This window comes from Spea bombifrons, chromosome 13, assembly GCF_027358695.1.
Source record: "Spea bombifrons isolate aSpeBom1 chromosome 13, aSpeBom1.2.pri, whole genome shotgun sequence".
Taxonomy (NCBI): Eukaryota; Metazoa; Chordata; class Amphibia; order Anura; family Pelobatidae; genus Spea; species Spea bombifrons.
The window spans coordinates 20,768,401-20,789,998 of NC_071099.1; the positions used below are offsets into that span (position 1 = coordinate 20,768,401).

The 21,598-nt window shown below is 49.7% G+C and overlaps 2 protein-coding genes across 2 annotated transcripts in view; both read left to right on the forward strand.

Moving 5' to 3' along the window:
* Positions 1-396: 396 nt before the first annotated feature.
* On the forward strand, positions 397-9,129 carry APOH (apolipoprotein H). The gene is made up of 8 exons (XM_053453542.1): positions 397-476; positions 5,664-5,840; positions 5,992-6,088; positions 6,448-6,524; positions 6,938-7,126; positions 7,630-7,809; positions 8,172-8,369; positions 8,938-9,129. Exons 1-8 carry the CDS (start codon positions 419-421, stop codon positions 9,027-9,029), a joined length of 1,068 nt encoding a protein of 355 aa, XP_053309517.1. The 5' UTR covers positions 397-418; the 3' UTR covers positions 9,030-9,129.
* Positions 9,130-10,715: 1,586 nt separating this feature from the next.
* CEP112 (centrosomal protein 112) overlaps positions 10,716-21,598 on the forward strand; it is a 42,525-nt gene continuing 31,642 nt past the window's right edge. The window contains exons 1-10 of the mRNA XM_053453532.1: positions 10,716-10,779; positions 11,006-11,122; positions 11,463-11,653; positions 12,126-12,298; positions 13,848-13,920; positions 14,344-14,421; positions 16,369-16,416; positions 16,886-16,963; positions 20,908-20,994; positions 21,557-21,598. The exon at positions 21,557-21,598 is cut by the window's right edge and continues 58 nt beyond it. Coding sequence (XP_053309507.1) covers positions 11,023-11,122; positions 11,463-11,653; positions 12,126-12,298; positions 13,848-13,920; positions 14,344-14,421; positions 16,369-16,416; positions 16,886-16,963; positions 20,908-20,994; positions 21,557-21,598 — 870 coding nt within the window. The 5' untranslated portion in view covers positions 10,716-10,779; positions 11,006-11,022. The remainder of the gene's footprint in view (positions 10,780-11,005; positions 11,123-11,462; positions 11,654-12,125; positions 12,299-13,847; positions 13,921-14,343; positions 14,422-16,368; positions 16,417-16,885; positions 16,964-20,907; positions 20,995-21,556) is intronic.

A 21,598-nucleotide genomic window follows, 5' to 3' on the forward strand; every position in this document is an offset into this window, starting at 1 on the left:
TGTTTGGGATGATGTCACAAATCTCACCGAACGGGAGCCGTGACGATGGGACGGAAAACACCTTTTCTCTGCTGACAAATTCTAGGTTTCTGTGAGTGATTCTGAGATCTTACAAATCCGTCCTCTAATTATTGGTTTCTGACGGGTTCAGTTCCCTAAATATGCTTTATTTGCACCCAAATATTAAAGCCCCAACCTTTAGCGTCGCCCCTTTGGCTGGGGTATCTCTCGTCTGCCTTTTCGGTTTGACATTAATAATTAAATAACTCATTAAACAGTAACCCGTGTTACACAAACACAGACACCCTGTGTAGGGTCATCGGGCACCATGTAATCTCTCAATCAGGACAGTTGGTTAATATTTAAATGAAACGTTATAAAGGAGAAGCCGCAGCCACCGTCCTGCATACCCGGGAAGATGCTGCTCAGATTACTCTGTGGCCTGTGTCTGCTAAACAGTGTTACGGGACAAAAACGTAAGTGTCTGAGACCCTCCAACACTGATTATTCATCTCACCCCAAATTCAATATTTGTGCCCCTTGGCCGTTATGCATCAGTGACAGGTATGAGGGTATGAAAGGGTATGAAAGTCCCTTATAAACAGCCGTCCCCCGTGGCCACATTTGTACATAAGGTGGAGAATATGTTGGTGTCCAGAAGATGAACTTAAAGCCACCATTGTCCACGCTGTAGGTTCACTAGATGCCTAGATTCCCCTTTATAAACCGGACACGGCACCGGGCAGACACAGCTACCTGAACCAAGTGTTCACAGTGTCAGGGAAGGAACGACAGGTTCGCGTTAACACCTGTCCCAAAGAGCTCACAATCATAGATACAGCCCATGTCTGTGGTTCCCTGGAACATAATTCTGGTCGTATATCAGCCGGACTTCACTCGCTGTATAAATAAATAATATGATATTTACTATTATTCACAATGCACCTGTCCAGCCACCAGGTTTTAGAATGTGTATGTGTATAGTGTTAGAGTGTGTATGTGTATAGTGTTAGAGTGTGTGTGTATATGTATGTGTATAGTGTTAGCGTGTGTATGTGTATAGTGTTAGAGTGTGTATGTGTATAGTGTTAGAGTGTGTATGTGTATAGTGTTAGAGTGTGTGTGTATATGTATGTGTGTAGTGTTAGAGTGTGTATGTGTATAGTGTTAGCGTGTGTATGTGTATAGTGTTAGAGTGTGTATGTGTATAGTGTTAGAGTGTGTGTGTATATGTATGTGTATAGTGTTAGAGTGTGTATGTGTATAGTGTTAGAGTGTGTGTGTATATGTATGTGTATAGTGTTAGAGTGTGTATGTGTATAGTGTTAGAGTGTGTATGTGTATAGTGTTAGAGTGTGTATGTGTATAGTGTTAGAGTGTGTGTGTATATGGATGTGTATAGTGTTATAGTGTGTATATGTATGTGTATAGTGTTAGAGTGTGTATGTGTATAGTGTTAGAGTGTGTGTATATGTATGTGTATAGTGTTAGAGTGTGTATGTGTATAGTGTTAGAGTGTGTGTATATGTATATGTATAGTGTTATAGTGTGTATATGTATGTGTATAGTGTTAGAGTGTGTGTATATGTATGTGTATAGTGTTAGAGTGTGTGTATATGGATGTGTATAGTGTTATAGTGTGTATATGTATGTGTATAGTGTTAGAGTGTGTATGTGTATAGTGTTAGAGTGTGTATATGTATGTGTATAGTGTTAGAGTGTGTGTATATGGATGTGTATAGTGTTATAGTGTGTATATGTATGTGTATAGTGTTAGAGTGTGTATGTGTATAGTGTTAGAGTGTGTGTATATGTATGTGTATAGTGTTAGAGTGTGTATGTGTATAGTGTTAGAGTGTGTGTATATGTATATGTATAGTGTTATAGTGTGTATATGTATGTGTATAGTGTTAGAGTGTGTATATGTATAGTGTTATAGTGTGTATATGTATGTGTATAGTGTTAGAGTGTGTGTATATGTATGTGTATAGTGTTAGAGTGTGTATGTGTATAGTGTTAGAGTGTGTGTATATGTATGTGTATAGTGTTAGAGTGTGTATGTGTATAGTGTTAGAGTGTGTGTATATGGATGTGTATAGTGTTATAGTGTGTATATGTATGTGTATAGTGTTATAGTGTGTATATGTATGTGTATAGTGTTATAGTGTGTATGTGTATGTGTATAGTGTTAGAGTGTGTGTATATGGATGTGTATAGTGTTATAGTGTGTATATGTATGTGTATAGTGTTAGAGTGTGTATGTGTATAGTGTTATAGTGTGTATATGTATGTGTATAGTGTTAGAGTGTGTATGTGTATAGTGTTAGAGTGTGTATATGTATGTGTATAGTGTTAGAGTGTGTGTATATGGATGTGTATAGTGTTATAGTGTGTATATGTATGTGTATAGTGTTAGAGTGTGTATGTGTATAGTGTTAGAGTGTGTGTATATGTATGTGTATAGTGTTAGAGTGTGTATGTGTATAGTGTTAGAGTGTGTGTATATGTATGTGTATAGTGTTAGCGTGTGTATGTGGATAGTGTGTATATGTATGTGTGTAGTGTTAGAGTGTGTATGTGTATAGTGTTAGAGTGTGTGTATATGTATGTGTATAGTGTTAGAGTGTGTATGTGTATAGTGTTAGAGTGTGTATGTGTATAGTGTTATAGTGTGTATATGTATGTGTATAGTGTTAGAGTGTATATGTATGTGTGTAGTGTTAGAGTGTGTATGTGTATAGTGTTATAGTGTGTATATGTATGTGTATAGTGTTAGAGTGTATATGTATGTGTGTAGTGTTAGAGTGTGTATGTGTATAGTGTTATAGTGTGTATATGTATGTGTATAGTGTTAGAGTCAGTGTGTGTGTGTATAGTGTTAGAGTGTGTGTATATGTATGTGTATAGTGTTAGCGTGTGTATGTGGATAGTGTGTATATGTATGTGTGTAGTGTTAGAGTGTGTATGTGTATAGTGTTAGAGTGTGTGTATATGTATGTGTATAGTGTTAGAGTGTGTATGTGTATAGTGTTAGAGTGTGTATGTGTATAGTGTTAGCGTGTGTATGTGTATAGTGTTAGAGTGTGTATATGTATAGTGTTATAGTGTGTATATGTATGTGTATAGTGTTAGAGTGTGTGTATATGTATGTGTATAGTGTTAGAGTGTGTATGTGTATAGTGTTAGCGTGTGTATGTGTATAGTGTTAGAGTGTGTATATGTATAGTGTTATAGTGTGTATATGTATGTGTATAGTGTTATAGTGTGTATATGTATGTGTATAGTGTTAGAGTGTGTGTATATGTATGTGTATAGTGTTAGAGTGTGTATGTGTATAGTGTTAGAGTGTGTATATGTATAGTGTTATAGTGTGTATATGTATGTGTATAGTGTTATAGTGTGTATATGTATGTGTATAGTGTTAGAGTGTGTGTATATGTATGTGTATAGTGTTAGAGTGTGTGTATATGGATGTGTATAGTGTTATAGTGTGTATATGTATGTGTATAGTGTTAGAGTGTGTGTATATGTATGTGTATAGTGTTAGAGTGTGTATGTGTATAGTGTTAGAGTGTGTGTATATGTATGTGTATAGTGTTAGAGTGTGTATGTGTATAGTGTTAGAGTGTGTGTATATGGATGTGTATAGTGTTATAGTGTGTATATGTATGTGTATAGTGTTATAGTGTGTATATGTATGTGTATAGTGTTATAGTGTGTATGTGTATGTGTATAGTGTTAGAGTGTGTGTATATGGATGTGTATAGTGTTATAGTGTGTATATGTATGTGTATAGTGTTAGAGTGTGTATGTGTATAGTGTTATAGTGTGTATATGTATGTGTATAGTGTTAGAGTGTGTATGTGTATAGTGTTAGAGTGTGTATATGTATGTGTATAGTGTTAGAGTGTGTGTATATGGATGTGTATAGTGTTATAGTGTGTATATGTATGTGTATAGTGTTAGAGTGTGTATGTGTATAGTGTTAGAGTGTGTGTATATGTATGTGTATAGTGTTAGAGTGTGTATGTGTATAGTGTTAGAGTGTGTGTATATGTATGTGTATAGTGTTAGAGTGTGTATGTGTATAGTGTTAGAGTGTGTATGTGTATAGTGTTATAGTGTGTATATGTATGTGTATAGTGTTAGAGTGTATATGTATGTGTATAGTGTTAGAGTGTGTGTATGTGTATGTGTATAGTGTTAGAGTGTGTGTATATGTATAGTGTTAGAGTGTGTGTATGTATAGTGTTATAGTGTGTATATGTATGTGTATAGTGTTAGAGTCAGTGTGTGTGTGTATAGTGTTAGAGTGTGTGTATATGTATGTGTATAGTGTTAGCGTGTGTATGTGGATAGTGTGTATATGTATGTGTGTAGTGTTAGAGTGTGTATGTGTATAGTGTTAGAGTGTGTGTATATGTATGTGTATAGTGTTAGAGTGTGTATGTGTATAGTGTTAGAGTGTGTATGTGTATAGTGTTAGCGTGTGTATGTGTATAGTGTTAGAGTGTGTATATGTATGTGTATAGTGTTAGAGTGTGTGTATATGTATGTGTATAGTGTTAGAGTGTGTATATGTATAGTGTTATAGTGTGTATATGTATGTGTATAGTGTTAGAGTGTGTGTATATGTATGTGTATAGTGTTAGTGTGTGTATGTGTATAGTGTTAGCGTGTGTATGTGTATAGTGTTAGAGTATGTATATGTATAGTGTTATAGTGTGTATATGTATGTGTATAGTGTTAGAGTGTGTATATGTATGTGTATAGTGTTATAGTGTGTATGTGTATAGTGTTAGCGTGTGTATGTGTATGTGTATAGTGTTAGAGTGTGTATGTGTATAGTGTTAGAGTGTGTATGTGTATAGTGTTATAGTGTGTATATGTATGTGTATAGTGTTAGAGTGTGTATGTGTATGTGTATAGTGTTAGAGTGTGGGTATATGTATGTGTATAGTGTTAGAGTGTGTATGTGTATAGTGTTAGAGTGTGTATGTGTATAGTGTTAGAGTGTGTATGTGTATAGTGTTAGAGTGTGTATGTGTATAGTGTTAGAGTGTGTATATGTATGTGTATAGTGTTATAGTGTGTATATGTATGTGTATAGTGTTATAGTGTGTATATGTATGTGTATAGTGTTAGAGTGTGTGTATATGGATGTGTATAGTGTTATAGTGTGTATATGTATGTGTATAGTGTTATAGTGTGTATATGTATGTGTATAGTGTTAGAGTGTGTATATGTATGTGTATAGTGTTAGAGTGTGTGTATATGTATAGTGTTAGAGTGTGTGTATGTATAGTGTTATAGTGTGTATATGTATGTGTATAGTGTTAGCGTGTGTATGTGTATAGTGTTAGAGTGTGTGTATGTGTATGTGTATAGTGTTAGAGTGTGTGTATATGTATAGTGTTAGAGTGTGTATATGTATAGTGTTATAGTGTGTATATGTATGTGTATAGTGTTAGAGTGTGTATGTGTATAGTGTTAGAGTGTGTATGTGTATGTGTATAGTGTTAGAGTGTGTGTATGTTTATGTATGGTGTTAGAGTCAGTGTGTGTGTGTGTGTATGTGTAAATGTTTAGTGTATGTGTATGGATGTGTGGTGAAATATGTAGAAAAGGATCCATTCCGGACTGATTAACCCTCTCGCACCCAGTCTGTTCCAGGCCACGGGAAGTGGATTTTGCCGTTTATAAACCTTTGAAAATATTTTATGAATTCCGCGACTCTGTCTCGTACGCGTGCTCTCCGGGATATGAAAAGGTCTCCGGCAAAGACAGGGCGCTTTGTTTAATGGCCGGGAACTGGGAACACGCAACAATTACATGCCAGCGTAAGTAACAACTTCTTTTCTGCACACATACTGGGGCAATTCTGGTGTAAAGTTGTGAATGTGGAGCAGTCACCATGGAAACCGGGGGCTTATTCCTGCGGATTGCGTTGGTCAGTAAGCTGATGGCAGACCTGGTTTGGTTTCCATGCAGGTAAGCAGTGCCCGAACCCCGGCGTGCTGCCGAAGGGGCAGGTGAGATACAGAGAGCTGAGCTACGGCAGCCACATCCACTTCGCATGCAATGAAGGGTGAGTGAGCGGCGCATCCCGGCTTCTCCCTATTCACATGGCAGCCAAAGAGTTAACACCTTCGTACAATATGGGATTAAAATGTGGATGTTTCGCTGTATCCCAGGAATGTATTAACAGCGATTCTTCAGGGTTGGCTGAGCACAATGGGAGTTGCAGACCCAGGCTGGCGCCCTAGACGCTGCCGTATAACCGGATTACCGGGGAACGCAGCCCAGTTCTGTCTCAATAATAATCGTGCAATCCGATACATTTTACCTTAAAAATCCCCTTTTGGCCACAAAATAAAGCAGCGCCGTCCAGACACCGGCCCCCCTGTCCCCGTGTGTCGTCTCACGCCGGTTCCTGGGTTTTTTCAGGTATAATCTGCATGGAGCCAATGAGAGCCGGTGTACGGAGAGCGGAACGTGGAGCCCCGAGGTGCCGGCGTGTAAACGTGCGTAGATCCTCGGAACGTGCAGCCGCCTATTACTTATACTTTCTTTCCGTTTGAAAGACTCTTCACATTGCGGGCGATTTACATTTCATTTACCGGGCAGTGATTGGGGTAATCCGGCTGGGGTAATTGGGGTAATCCGGCTGGGGTAATTGGGGTAATCCGGCTGGGGAAATTGGGGTAATCCGGCTGGGGTAATTGGGGTAATCCGGCTGGGGTAATTGGGGTAATCCGGCTGGGGTAATTGGGGTAATCCGGCTGGGGTAATTGGGGTAATCCGGCTGGGGTAATTGGGGTGATCCGGCTGTAAATCTTTGCGTTGCGGTATCGGTGATTTCTTAGTTATTTGTCATAGGAATTTGGAGGTTTTTTAAATTTGATTTCTTTATTTGAACTGTTTTTTTCTCTCGCAGCCATTACCTGCCCCCCACCCCCCGTCCCTAATTTTGGCCGCCTCGTCCTGTATACGCCTCGAGAAGGGAATACGTCGCAGTATTTGGATAATGTTACCTATGGCTGCCTGCCCAAATACGCCATGTTTGGGAACGCCAGCGCTTACTGCACGGCCAACGGGACCTGGAGCCGCACGCCGGACTGTCGCGGTACGATGGGTGCGCCGGCCGCTTCCCAGGACGCGTTTCACATGCTGCCGAAAGCCCGTTATTATTAATCATTGCTTTATATATCGCCACCATATTCCGCAGCGCTTCCGCGCGTTCTAGAACAGAGCGGCACCGGGGAAGGAGAGAGGGGCATTGGGGTTTTTGGGCAAACTAAACAGGGACATTTGTCCGGGGGGCCGGCAGATTGAGTATAGAGCACTGTTGGCCAGCGGCCCACCGGGTATTTGCCCCGCACGCTTGATGGAAAGTCTGGGCCTGTGGAGGGCTTCACAGACCTCAGTCTGAATCCATCACCTTCCGCTGGTGAAGGGTCCACCAACTGGGCTCGGGAAGGCTGGACGAGGGGTTTAAACGGCTGCATGCGCATATTTTACCCCCCCCAGGGGTATGATGTCACCGCCTGCTGCCTCACACCTGTAATGTAACTATTATTAATATTATTATTATCATTAATATTATTATTATGGCGTTATATTACACAGATGTGAAATGCCGGCGTCCGACCGAAATCGAGCACGGGTTCCTGACCTACTCCCCTCCCAGGCTGTACGATTATCAGGAGGCCGTCACCTACGGGTGCAAGCCCACCTACGTCTTGGACGGTCCGAAAAACTCATTCTGCGATAAAAATGGGGAATGGACAGTAAAGCCGAGCTGCAGAGGTAACCCGCGGGTGACGGGGGGCAGACGGCGCTCTGAATGGGTATATTAGTCAAATACCGTCCAAGGGCTCGGGAAAGCCATGTGGGGGTTATTCAGGGGTCCATTTGCCCCCCTATTCCAGCGAGATCCCACCAGCCCCGTCCAATGTGCTCTCCTAGGGGCTGAGATCACAGAACAGACCCAGTGTTGGGGCGACTGCTGCCTGGGCACCGGGGCTGATGGCTTTAATCATAGACTTCCATAAAATAAAGGCAGCCCGGCAGCTGCGCCCCTCGCTCTGGATCTGCGGGGGGCCGCCGATCAGTGTTCAGAGCGATGCCTCAGCCCAGGGGCGCCCGTTAACGGGATCCTTGTCTTACAGCTCCTTGCCACGTAACCACGAAGAAAGCCACGGTCCTGTACAATGGAAGGAAAACCCGCGTGGATAAGATTTCCGACCAGTTAATTCAGCACGGCGACATCGTTACCTATTTCTGCAAAGACGATAAGGGGGATTGCGCCCACTCGCGGGATTCCATGTGTCTGGACGGACACTTCACCGTACCCCCCTGCTACAAAGGTGGGCAGCGGCTGGGGGCTCTGTGTGCATACATTTACTTGTAGAGCGCCAGCAGATACCATAGCGTGGTACAGTAGGAGGGGAGTGAAATACAAAATAACATAAAGAAGAACCGGCACAGTGAGCTTGCAATCTATATATAGAGGGGTTATGGAGAGAGCCCTTGTTACTGTCGGGTAGTTACAGTCCTGTGAGTCTTACACCAGTTACAGGGCTGCTGGTGGGATTACAAGCTGATGTATCGGGGACTCGTGGGGGGTAGATACGTGGGGGCACAGACCCAACAGGTGGGCTCGTCGAGCACCCCCCATGCCTGAGCACAGCGCTCCGAGGGGTCTCATTCCGATCAATCGCAAGGAAAGGGGTAGAGATCCCTCCTCCATGGTTATGTAATGGACGCTGACACCATAAAGCCCACGTGATAAATAATAAATCTCGCCGGGACTTTTGTTTGCGTCGAGTAGCGGCTAATGGGCCATTATTTGGCGGCTCCATTATCACAGCTCCCGGAAGGGAAGGTGAACGGATCTGCCTTCCAGCTGATTCAGGGCTTTTTTTCTTTCTACAGATCCCGGACTATTCTCTTTCTTTTCCACGGCCCCGCATAAGCTGCCACCATGTGCCACGGCTAACGCCACGCTCGCTACGCCACCGCTATAAGCACGCGCTTCTTAGCGCTAAGAGCCCGGAGAGCCTTCATCACCTTTAATCCAAGTTATTATGGTAAAATAAAGACTTGGCTGTCCAAGGGTTCTGTGACTGTCTGAAAGTTCTGTGACTGTCCAAGGGTTCTGTGACTGTCTGAAAGTTCTGTGACTGTCCAAGGGTTCTGTGACTGTCTAAGACTGTCTCCCAATACTCTGAGTGGACCCGCCTGCTCCTGCGTAGGTCTGCATGAGGGGAGACCCGGGGGATTTGTAGGCTGAGGGGTAAAGGGGTATCTGCTGTGTTGGGCTTTACTGCATTGCCAGGACAGGGTTCTCTTTAGGGTCACTCTCTAGTGTATAACCCTGTTAGATACCCCCATGTGCCCCTCAGCTGCGCAGGGTGACGCCCTGACTCAGGGGGTCTGTGTATTGGGGGGTTACGAGCGCCGATGATTAGGCAGGAATCACAGAGGATGTTTTTTGTGTGTTGTGTTTGTGCATATTGTGTGTGCTGTTTGTCTGTGTGTTGTGTGAGTTGTTTGTGCGTGTTGTGTGAGTGTTTTTTGTCTGCGTGTTGTGTGCGTGTGCTGTTTGCGTGTTGTGTGTGCTGCCGAGTCCTGCACTAGTTACAAAATAAACATACAGCCAATGAGGGAGAGGAGGCCAGGTGCACGGCGGGAGATACAGCGACACACCGTATCCATTCTTATAGCTGAAGGTACCTGAACGACGAGCCTCGCGGAGTCACACGGGACTTGGCGGTCTCTGGAGATCTCCTAATAGTCACAGCTCGGGACGTCGGTCGGCGACCAAAACCCTGCGAATCAGAGGAAAAGATCATCTTCCTGAGACCCGGGGCTGCTTTACACGTCGCAGCCCAACATGTTAAATACATATATGAGGGCGTGAGGGAGAAGGGCGCCGGAGTCCACCGGAGAGCCAGCCGCATGGAGTCCACCGGAGAGCCAGCCGCATGGAGCCCACCGGGAAGCTTACCCTGCGGGCTCACAGGTCGCCTCATTCGTGAATTTGGCATTTTATATCCTAAAATTTGTCAGCTACCCCACCCCCCATCCCCTCACCTGTAAACGGCTTTATGCAGCCACCCGTCTGTGTGTATCGCGTGACATCATCAGCTGGGAATGATGTCACCATTTTGTTAGGAGTGTATAAGCAGACATTCCCTGCACATTCTGGTAACCGCTTCAGTCTGACAACGTTCTAAGGTACGGAGCACCCAGTGACTCTACCTAATAAGATATACACGGAACACACTAGAACACGTTATCTAGAACACACGTTCCTCACCTGTGTCGCTGATGTATAGAGGTCGAAGGCCCAATAAAAATGAAATATGTTCTGGTTAAATGAGGTCCAAAGAACACAATCTGAGTAAAAAGAGATTCTGGCGCACAAAGTGATTTTATTGCCATAGCAACCAGTGGTTCCAGTCAGGAATGCACCATTGTTTTTCTGGTGGTGAGACCACTTTTCAGTTATTGCACCGGAATAAGGATAGCCCCCCCAGGGCAGCTAAAACTCGGTGCAGGACACCAAGTTAACCCTTTAATAGAGGACGTCGGCCACGGCAGGCACACTCACCCGCAGTACCCCCGGAGACCCGAAGGGGGCGCAGGCGCACCGCTCGCCTCTGGCAGGAGCTGTCACATGCATCTCCATGGCAACCGCCCGGCGGTTTGGCGGAAGTACGTCACGGAGTCATCTCCTAGGGTGGGAGTTTGAACACAGTTTGCTAGTAACGGGTACGGACCGGGATATTTACCCCCCTGCGCTCCTTCCTGTAACCCCTTCCCCGCCAGAGCCCCTGCACCCCGTTACTCTTTCCTGTAACCCCTTCCCTGCCAGAGCCCCTGCATCCCGTTACTCTTTTCTGTAACCCCTTCCCTGCCAGAGTGTTCGGCCCTGGGCCCCTGTCACAGCTGTCCGGTTCCGGGGCCCCTGGTTTCTTTGACGCTTGTTGTTCTGTAGATCTCTTGTGAAGCGCGATGGATACTCCGGAAGATACCTGGGAAAGACTGGACACGGAGTTCGACCATTACCTCGTAGACATGAAGCCGTACGTTCTGAAGCTGCCGCAGACACCAGGTGAGGGCTTTGGGGAGACGTTTTGCACGTTGCGTGGGGGCCAGCCCGGCCCTCATTCCGTGTGCCTTTTAATGAGGTTGTGCTCGGCGTGTGAGCGGGCGAGAGGGATACATGCGATGCTGCGTGTGATGAGTTGCTCCTTTTGCCTGTCTCTTTTGCGTGTGTTTCTTTTTGCATGTTTCTCTGTGTGTCTGTTTTTACGTGTCTCTTTTGCGTGTGTTTCTTTTTGCATGTTTCTCTGTGTGTCTGTTTTTACGTGTCTCTTTTCCGTGTGTTTCTTTTTGCGTGTCACTTTGCACGTGTCTGAATAATTCCCTGTAATCTGTTATCCGGTGATCAGAGCGACAGAGATGCGCCTTGTGGATCAGAAAGCTGTGTGATCCTTCAGGATCGGGGACGGGAATCTCCGGCAGAAAGAATCGCAACCTTTACGCCAAGCTGCTGCTTCACATGCTGAAACGAGGCGTGTTGGAGGGGCCGTTCACCCAGAGGCCAGATGGAGGACCCCTGAAAACCTTGCCCACTTACATGGTAGGTGTATAGATACCCGCGCTCCACCCCGCTGTTTCCGGCTGTGTCTCGGGACTGCCGGTTGTGTGGCGGGTGTACAGCTGGTATTGTAGGGCAGGATTGCGGACCGTCGTCCATCAGCTTAGCGAAAGCGCGTGGTTAAACCCACCGTGCCGACGAGTGGCTCCGCGTGCCCACAGTGCCCTGCCTGTCACTCTGTCATGGAATGCATGCAGGCGTTCTGTCACGCGGCTGATAGACATTGTGGGCTGTGGACAGGCGCACTTGGTGGCCAGACCTGCTGTTTATATATCAGGAACCTCTTATTGGTGGCATTCGTTACGAATACAACTTCGGGGGTCTCTGTAAAGTCGTTTCCCCTGAGAAGCAGACATGTATTAAGCGTTTCGTAAATTGTTGGCGCTATATAAATAAAAGATAATAGTAATAATAATAATAAATGCATTACTTGGTATTTCTGTTTCTTCTGCAGTCCATTTATTTTGATGAGCCGAATTCCACGCGTTTTCAGAGCTCTGTTTCTGAAGGGCCGCCTGACTGGGTCCTGGGAGAACTGGAGGGCAAAGACAGGCGATCAGAGGAGTCAGGGGAGTCGTGGAGGTCGCCTCTCAAGACCGAGGCCGTGTTTGAAACTTCTCCATCCAGGTAAGGCTGCGCTTTCCACCTCGTCTTTAAAAAGCAGAGCACAGGGCCGGTCCTCGACCAAGTCGCACCCCGATCCACTGATTGCATTTGGCTCAAGCTCCTGACATACGGCTCCTGAATCTAAGACGAGACCAACGACTGATTAAACTCCGAGCAATTCTAGCAGCTGGAAAAAGGGGCAGATTAGAATCAGATGCACTGATTGTTTCTGTGAGCGAATTATATTATGTATAATACACATATATATAATACACATATATACACACATTCTGTACCAACTTGGCGCTTGGAAGTGGCAGTTTGCGGTTAATATTTGCAGTGTGGGGTTTGGCCACTGGGGGGAGACGTTAGTCTGCGGGTTGTTACTGGTACTCGCTGCCGGCGGATGCAGCTCCGTGCTGGGGGATCGGCGTTAGCTGGGCCTCTGTCTGGGGTCTCCTGCATATTATCTATATAAACCCCTCTACGGATCTATAGAACTACTCTAACTCTTCTTCCGTAACCCGGACCCCTCTTGGTTGCCAATGGGTTTGATAAAGGTGAAGCTGGGGAAGCGGATTAAGCGTTGTTCCCGGGTCTGGTCTCTATTCTTGGCCTCTTTCGGTTAGATGCATGCGTTCCTGTCTCTGGTGACGGGGATCGGCCTTTAGTTCCTGATATTGGCGAGGGCTTGGTGTAAATGTCTGACCACATATTCTGGGCGTCCGCTCGTGGCAGGAGGAACGTCTTGCATCTTCCTCACCTGCAGAGCATTCATCCTTTTCCAGACAGCAGGCGTTCGCGGTGTAACCTCAAAGCGTTCTCCTCCGCGCCCGCAGCGCCGATAAGGATTCTACATTAATTCTGCGACACAAATCTATCCGAAAATACCCCCGGAATGCTAATCCTGTTTCCATGCTGATCATGGCTGCGCTGGGCCGGCTGGCTGGGATTTATAGGTCTGAACTAGACTCATCCTCCTACTCATAGCAGAATAAGGTTATATATAAAGGAATGAAACAATCGCTTTATCGCTGTGAGATAGTCGTTTGGAAACACGTTTGTTGGATAAATTCTCATAGAATGACGCGGCTCTGGAGGAAGCGCCTCGTGCCCCCGTGTTTACGTGGGAGATACACACGCTTTATCTCACCCCCTGGCATGACATGAATCGCAAACACGCTTCGTGACAGTAGATGTTTCCATGACACGCATTTCCGCAATCGCAGATCGAGGGGCCGAGGGATGCCAAACAGACTCCCTGGGAGGGGCCCATCTGGCCCCGGGGCGTAGGGCCAAATTCAGGATCAAACATTGTTCTGTGAATCGAAAACGTACGGCAAAGGTTTGGTCTTTCCTGCGAATGTTAGTGTTGTTATTGCGTTCTATAGCGCCGTCATATTCTCTAGCGCAGTACAGCGGCCTGACCCGCGCGGATCCTCTCGCTGTGAGAATGTGGCGGGTTGGAGATTTGAAAATGCCGTTGAATGCGTGTCAGTAAAATGAACGATTGGTCCATAGCGGCCCCGGGCGGCCGGATTGTACAGTGACCTTTCACCTTTCTTTCTAGATTCACGCAGAGGCTGCGCTCGCTGAGCTCAGAACGATGCCCGGGCGAGGAGAATGCGGCCGCGCGGCACACGGTAACCATTGTTGGGCGTTTGTCTGAATAACGGATCGGCGGGAGAATAAACCCGGTTGGGCTTAAGCTCCATAACAAGTGTGGTGTTTTGTTTGTACCCTGTGTGAAGGGTTAAGTATTGCCCCTCCGGAGTCATTCGGGTTACGGGGGACGTTAACTCCTTAAACGAGGCGGAAGCTCCACAAAGAGAAGCAGAAAAGAAGCAGGAAGCTGCTGAGAACGGAGAGATGACTTTGATCTTCCCAGGAGGTTCTCCGTCCCCTGCGGGCGCTCATCGTGGGGGTCTGTCGCGGAATGAGAATATCGTGTAATATATTCAGTAAAAACACACGAAAATGTTCCGAAACGTACATTCTTGGGCTTTTTGTCTTTAAGACGTCTCGTTTTCACGCCGTGTCTGTCATTTTCGGGCTTTCACTTTTAGGGCAGCCCTCCTAAAAAGCCGACAGCGAGTTTGGACAACGGCGAACTTGAAGCTCGTCTGAACAGCTGGAATTTGGGGGTACGTAACTGTGTACTGAATGTTCTCCGGCACAAGGGGTTAAATTCACAGCTCCCTATAAGCCCCCGTAACGGCCGATACACTCCAGGCGCTTTAATGGCCGTGGCAGCTGATTGTAACCTTTAGGTTCACTTTTAGTCTTTGTATGCGTAACGCGTAACGAGATTCCCCAGGACCCCCACACCGGATGTTTCTCTCGCTGGAGATGAATTCCATAGAAATGAGGATAACGACGGCCAAGCAGCGTTCTGGGGGTATTTATCCTGTAGGCATGCGCAGAGAGCCCCCCGTTTAATCTGCTGCTGCCCCCCAATCTCTGCCCAACGCCTCACCTCACCCGAGCATTTCTTTTATGGTTTCTTTATGTCCTTTAAATCCCATTCCTCTTGTTTTTTGTGTCTGTAACTGCAGCCAATCACAAACAGCCATTTAGAGAGTAATCCTCTGGCATTCATGAGGTTAAAAGTTGCATTAAGATAACCACAGGCCTTGTCTTTGTGACGTCTCCATAAGGGGACAAAGGCCAGAGGGCATCTGAGCCGGCGCTCGGTGCGATGGCGCCCGGCGAGCGACTCTGTCCGGCGTGGGCTGCTTTGGTTTGGCCCCTTCGGTCTCAGGCTTTGAATGGCGTCTCTGTGACGTCTTTTCAGCGCTCTCTTTGTCTGGCGCTCTCGCTGCTTGTTGTGTCTCCGTCCGCTGTGAAGGGCATACGGTCAGAGCTCTGGAGACGATGCTGTGCGCAGAGCCGTTTCCACGAAGCTTACTAAACGCCCGTCGTATGGGAATAGATTATAACGCGGTATGAACGCATTTCATGTAAACGAATAATTCTCGTTAGCGGGGGGCTCTGGGGGTCACGCGCTTAATACACGTAATCTTCTGCAGGTTGCTGTGCGGGGGGCTCTGGGGGTCACGCGCTTAATACACGTAATCTTCTGCAGGTTGCTGTGCGGGGGGCTCTGGGGGTCACGCGCTTAATACACGTAATCTTCTGCAGGTTGCTGTGCGGGGGGCTCTGGGGGTCACGCGCTTAATACACGTAATCTTCTGCAGGTTGCTGTGCGGGGGCCCAAATGACATTCATGTTTCAACCATTTTTAACTCCAGTTTCCACGTAACGTTATGGCTCCCAAACCCCGCGCCACTCACAATGACCACGAGGTCGCGATATACATCCGTAGCAGGATCTGCCCCTCTACCCAACGCGCTGCGCAGCTGGCGATGCCCCAAACGTGTCCTGTGACTGCAGATGCTTCGCCAGTCTCATACTGACTCCCCGTGCTCTGCGGCATGCACCGACTGCCCGCTCCCGTGCTCTGCGGCATGCACCGACTGCCCGCTCCCGTGCTCTGCGGCATGCACCGACTGCCCGCTCCCGTGCTCTGCGGCATGCACCGACTGCCCGCTCCCGTGCTCTGCGGCATGCACCGACTGCCCGCTCCCGTGCTCTGCGGCATGCACCGACTGCCCGCTCCCGTGCTCTGCGGCATGCACTGACTCCCCGTGCTCCGCGGCATGCACCGACTCCCCGTGCTCCGCGGCATGCACCGACTCCCCGTGCTCCGCGGCATGCACCGACTGCCCGCTCCCGTCCTCTGCGGCATGCGCCGGCTGCCCGCTCCCGTGCTCTGCGGCATGCACAGACTGCCCGCTCCCGTGCTCTGCGGCATGCACTGACTCCCCGTGCTCCGCGGCATGCACCGACTGCCCGCTCCCGTGCTCTGCGGCATGCACCGACTCCCCGTGCTCCGCGGCATGCACCAACTGCCCGCTCCCGTGCTCTGCGGCATGCGCCGGCTGCCCGTTCCCGTGCTCTGCGGCATGCGCTGGCTGCCCGTTCTCGTGCTCTGCGGCATGCGCCGGCTGCCGGTTCCCATGCTCTGCGGCATGCGTTGGCTGCCCGTGCTCTGCGGCGATGGTAACGTCTCCCAATCTCTTTCCTAACAGATCGAAAGCCCGAGGTATTTGCGAGAGAAGCCGATCCCGCGCTCTCCGGTGCGTTCTCGTTAACCGGGTCTCCGGTGCGTTCTCGTTAGCCGGGCCTCCGGTGCGTTCTCGTTAACCGGGTCTCCGGTGCGTTCTCGTTAACCGGGTCTCCGGTGCGTTCTCGTTAACCGGGTCTCCGGTGCGTTCTCGTTAACCGGGTCTCCGGTGCGTTCTCGTTAACCGGGTCTCCGGTGCGTTCTCGTTAACCGGGTCTCCATGGGGTTGGACGCAGCAGACTTTTCATTCATTCATTCATTCGCTTTTGTGTTGTGTGATTTCACCGCATTGTCGCGTTACTGAAACGGCTGCGTTTCCGATGCCTGTAAAATGACTGATAATGAAGAATTAACCTATTTCATTCTGAATGCAGCTGTGGCCCTCCGGCTCTCGATGGGTTACAGCATCTCGCACCCGGGGGGGGGGGCTGAGGTGGGGGGTTACTGGCCTAGATCTAGCTTTGTTTTTCCCTGTTTTTCAGCTTTCTGCAAAGTCTGGATTGGGGAAGATGGACGGTTTCCACGATGAGCATGCGCTGCCACTCTTACTTAAAAAAGAGGTATGTCTCGTGGGATGAGGGCGACGCTCTCGTACAGCACTGAGTACCGGGCCATCCTCTGGGCTCAGAGTGCATATAACCGGCACAGAATGCCTCCGGCCCTTTAATGCACCTGATATACTGTTACTAGCCGACACCGGGCTCGAGGTCACTCGGCTAAAGTGCTTGCCATAAACAAGAAGCTGCCGTAGGAATTATTATTATTTATGCGCGGCAGAATGCCACGAACGTCCATTCAGCCGTGGCGCTCAGGATACCGGCCCCCGGGCTCAGGCCTGGCACACGCTTTGTTTGTAGTGGCCCCTCAATGAGTTCTCAGCCAACCTGATTTTAAAGGTACTGTTCCACTAACTGTGCTGAGCGTAACCTTTTACAACTAAATGCAGCGTGAAAACACTTGCTGCCCACGTTAATTAAGTGATTTGTGCCCCGTTACGTGGCTGAGTGATTTGTGTCCCTGTTACGTGGCTGAGCGGTTTGTGCCCCCGTGATTTGTGTCCTGAGCGGCTGTGCCCCCGTTACGTGGCTGAGTGGTTTGTGCCCCCGTTACGTGGCTGAGTGGTTTGTGTCCCCTTTACGTGGCTGAGTGATTTGTGCCCCGTTACATGGCTGAGTGGTTTGTGCCCCGTTACATGGCTGAGTGGTTTGTGCCCCGTTATGTGGCTGAGTGGTTTGTGTCCCCTTTACGTGGCTGAGTGATTTGTGTCCCGTTACGTGGCTGAGTGATTTGTGTCCCGTTACGTGGCTGAGTGATTTGTGTCCCGTTACGTGGCTGAGTGGTTTGTGCCCCCCCGTTACGTGGCTGAGCGGTTTGTGCCCCCGTTACGTGGCTGAGCGGTTTGTGCCCCGTTACGTGGCTGAGTGGTTTGTGTCCCCGTTACGTGGCTGAGTGATTTGTGTCCCCGTTACGTGGCTGAGTGATTTGTGTCCCGTTACGTGGCTGAGTGATTTGTGTCCCGTTACGTGGCTGAGTGATTTGTGTCCCGTTACGTGGCTGAGTGGTTTGTGCCCCCCCCGTTACGTGGCTGAGCGGTTTGTGCCCCCGTTACGTGGCTGAGTGGTTTGTGCCCCCCCGTTACGTGGCTGAGTGGTTTGTGCCCCCCCGTTACGTGGCTGAGCGGTTTGTGTCCCCGTTACGTGGCTGAGCGGTTTGTGCCCCCGTTACGTGGCTGAGTGGTTTGTGTCCCCGTTACGTGGCTGAGTGATTTGTGTCCCCGTTACGTGGCTGAGTGATTTGTGTCCCGTTACGTGGCTGAGTGATTTGTGTCCCGTTACGTGGCTGAGTGATTTGTGTCCCGTTACGTGGCTGAGTGATTTGTGTCCCGTTACGTGGCTGAGTGGTTTGTGTCCCGTTACGTGGCTGAGTGGTTTGTGCCCCCCCGTTACGTGGCTGAGTGGTTTGTGCCCCCCCCGTTACGTGGCTGAGCGGTTTGTGCCCCCGTTACGTGGCTGAGCGGTTTGTGCCCCCGTTACGTGGCTGAGCGGTTTGTGCCCCCGTTACGTGGCTGAGCGGTTTGTGCCCCCGTTACGTGGCTGAGCGGTTTGTGCCCCCGTTACGTGGCTGAGCGGTTTGTGCCCCCGTTACGTGGCTGAGCGGTTTGTGCCCCCGTTACGTGGCTGAGCGATTTGTGTCCCGCTACGTGGCTGAGTGATTTGTGTCCCGTTACGTGGCTGAGTGATTTGTGTCCCGTTACGTGGCTGAGCGATTTGTGTCCCGTTACGTGGCTGAGCGATTTGTGCACCGTTACGTGGCTGAGCGATTTGTGCCCCCGTTTCGTGGCTGAGTGGTTTGTGCCCCGTTACATGGCTGAGTGGTTTGTGTCCCCTTTACGTGGCTGAGTGATTTGTGTCCCGTTACGTGGCTGAGTGATTTGTGTCCCGTTACGTGGCTGAGTGATTTGTGTCCCGTTACGTGGCTGAGTGATTTGTGTCCCGTTACGTGGCTGAGTGATTTGTGTCCCGTTACGTGGCTGAGTGGTTTGTGCCCCCCCGTTACGTGGCTGAGTGGTTTGTGCCCCCCCGTTACGTGGCTGAGTGGTTTGTGCCCCCCCGTTACGTGGCTGAGCGGTTTGTGCCCCCGTTACGTGGCTGAGCGGTTTGTGCCCCCGTTACGTGGCTGAGCGGTTTGTGCCCCCGTTACGTGGCTGAGCGGTTTGTGCCCCCGTTACGTGGCTGAGCGGTTTGTGCCCCCGTTACGTGGCTGAGTGATTTGTGTCCCGTTACGTGGCTGAGTGATTTGTGTCCCGTTACGTGGCTGAGTGATTTGTGTCCCGTTACGTGGCTGAGTGATTTGTGTCCCGTTACGTGGCTGAGTGATTTGTGTCCCGTTACGTGGCTGAGTGGTTTGTGCCCCCCCGTTACGTGGCTGAGTGGTTTGTGCCCCCCCGTTACGTGGCTGAGTGGTTTGTGTCCCCGTTACGTGGCTGAGTGGTTTGTGTCCCCGTTACGTGGCTGAGTGGTTTGTGCCCCGTTACGTGGCTGAGTGGTTTGTGCCCCGTTACGTGGCTGAGTGGTTTGTGCCCCGTTACGTGGCTGAGTGGTTTGTGCCCCGTTACGTGGCTGAGTGATTTGTGCCCCCCGTTACGTGGCTGAGTGATTTGTGCCCCCGTTACGTGGCTGAGTGATTTGTGCCCCCCCATTACGTGGCTGAGTGGTTTGTGCCCCCCCATTACGTGGCTGAGTGGTTTGTGCCCCCCCGTTATGTGGCTGAGTGGTTTGTGCCCCCCCGTTATGTGGCTGAGTGGTTTGTGCCCCCCCGTTACGTGGCTGAGTGATTTGTGTCCCGTTACGTGGCTGTGTGTGTCCCCGTTACGTGGCTGAGCGGTTTGTGTCCCCGTAACGTGGCTGAGCGGTTTATGTCCCCGTTACGTGGTTGAGCGGTTTATGTCCCCGTTACGTGGCTGAGCGGTTTATGTCCCCGTTACGTGGCTGAGTGATTTGTGTCCCGTTACGTGGCTGAGTGATTTGTGTTCCCGTTACGTGGCTGAGTGGTTTGTGTCCCTTTACGTGGCTGAGTGATTTGTGTCCCGTTACGTGGCTGAGTGGTTTGTGCCCCCCCGTTAGGTGGCTGAGTGGTTTGTGCCCCCCCCGTTACGTGGCTGAGTGGTTTGTGCCCCCCCGTTACGTGGCTGAGTGGTTTGTGCCCCCCGTTAAGTGGCTGAGTGATTTTTGCCCCCCCCGTTACGTGGCTGAGTGATTTGTGTCCCCGTTACGTGGCTGAGTGATTTGTGTCCCCGTTATGTGGCTGAGTGGTTTGTGTCCCCGTTACGTGGCTGAGTGGTTTGTGTCCCCGTTACGTGGCTGAGTGGTTTGTGCCCCGTTACGTGGCTGAGTGATTTGTGCCCCCCGTTACGTGGCTGAGCGGTTTGTGCCCCGTTACGTGGCTGAGCGGTTTGTGTCCCGTTACGTGGTTGAGTGATTTGTGTCCCCGTTACGTGGCTGAGCGGTTTGTGCCCCGTTACGTGGCTGAGCGGTTTGTGCCCCGTTACGTGGCTGAGCGGTTTGTGCCCCGTTACGTGGCTGAGCGATTTGTGTCCCCGTTACGTGGTTGAGCGGTTTATGTCCCCGTTACGTGGCTGTGTGTCCCGTTACGTGGTTGAGCGGTTCGTGTACCATTATGTGGCTGAGCGGTTCGTGTTCCGTTACGTGGCTGAGCGGTTTGTGTCCCCTTACGTGGTTGAGCGGTTTGTGCCCCGTTACGTGGCTGAGCGGTTTGTGTCCCCGTTACGTGGGTGTGTGTCCCCGTTACGTGGCTGAGCGGTTTGTGCCCCGTTACGTGGCTGAGCGGTTTGTGTCCCCGTTACGTGGCTGTGTGTCCCCGTTACGTGGCTGAGCGGTTTGTGTCCCCGTTACGTGGCTGAGCGGTTTGTGCCCCGTTACGTGGCTGAGCGGTTTGTGCCCCGTTACGTGGCTGAGCGGTTCGTGTCCCCGTTATTTCTGTATAGGTTGACAGGAGAATTAAGATGTTGGAGGCCGGGTTTCACGAGGAGAAGCTGAGGATGCAGCAGAAGCACGATGCGGATGTGCAGAAGGTAAGGGGGCTCCGCAGACGATGGGGTCTCTGCCCGGTACCGAGCAGTCGGCTTCGTGGCACGTGGGATATATGCAGAAGGTAAGGGGGCTCCGCAGACGATGGGGTCTCTGCCCGGTACCGAGCAGTCGGCTTCGTGGCACGTGGGATATATGCAGAAGGTAAGGGGGCTCCGCAGACGATGGGGTCTCTGCCCGGTACCGAGCAGTCGGCTTCGTGGCACGTGGGATATATGCAGAAGGTAAGGGGGCTCCGCAGACGATGGGGTCTCTGCCCGGTACCGAGCAGTCGGCTTCGTGGCACGTGGGATATATGCAGAAGGTAAGGGGGCTCCGCAGACGATGGGGTCTCTGCCCGGTACCGAGCAGTCGGCTTCGTGGCACGTGGGATATATGCAGAAGGTAAGGGGGCTCCGCAGACGATGGGGTCTCTGCCCGGTACCGAGCAGTCGGCTTCGTGGCACGTGGGATATATGGAGTTGTGCTCTGTCCACCTATGTATTACGTGAGACGCTGTGAGGAGCCTCCCAGCACAGGTGGTAATTATCCTTGCGTCTCTTTCAGATTCTGGACCGGAAGAACAGCGAGACGGAGGAATTAAAGTCC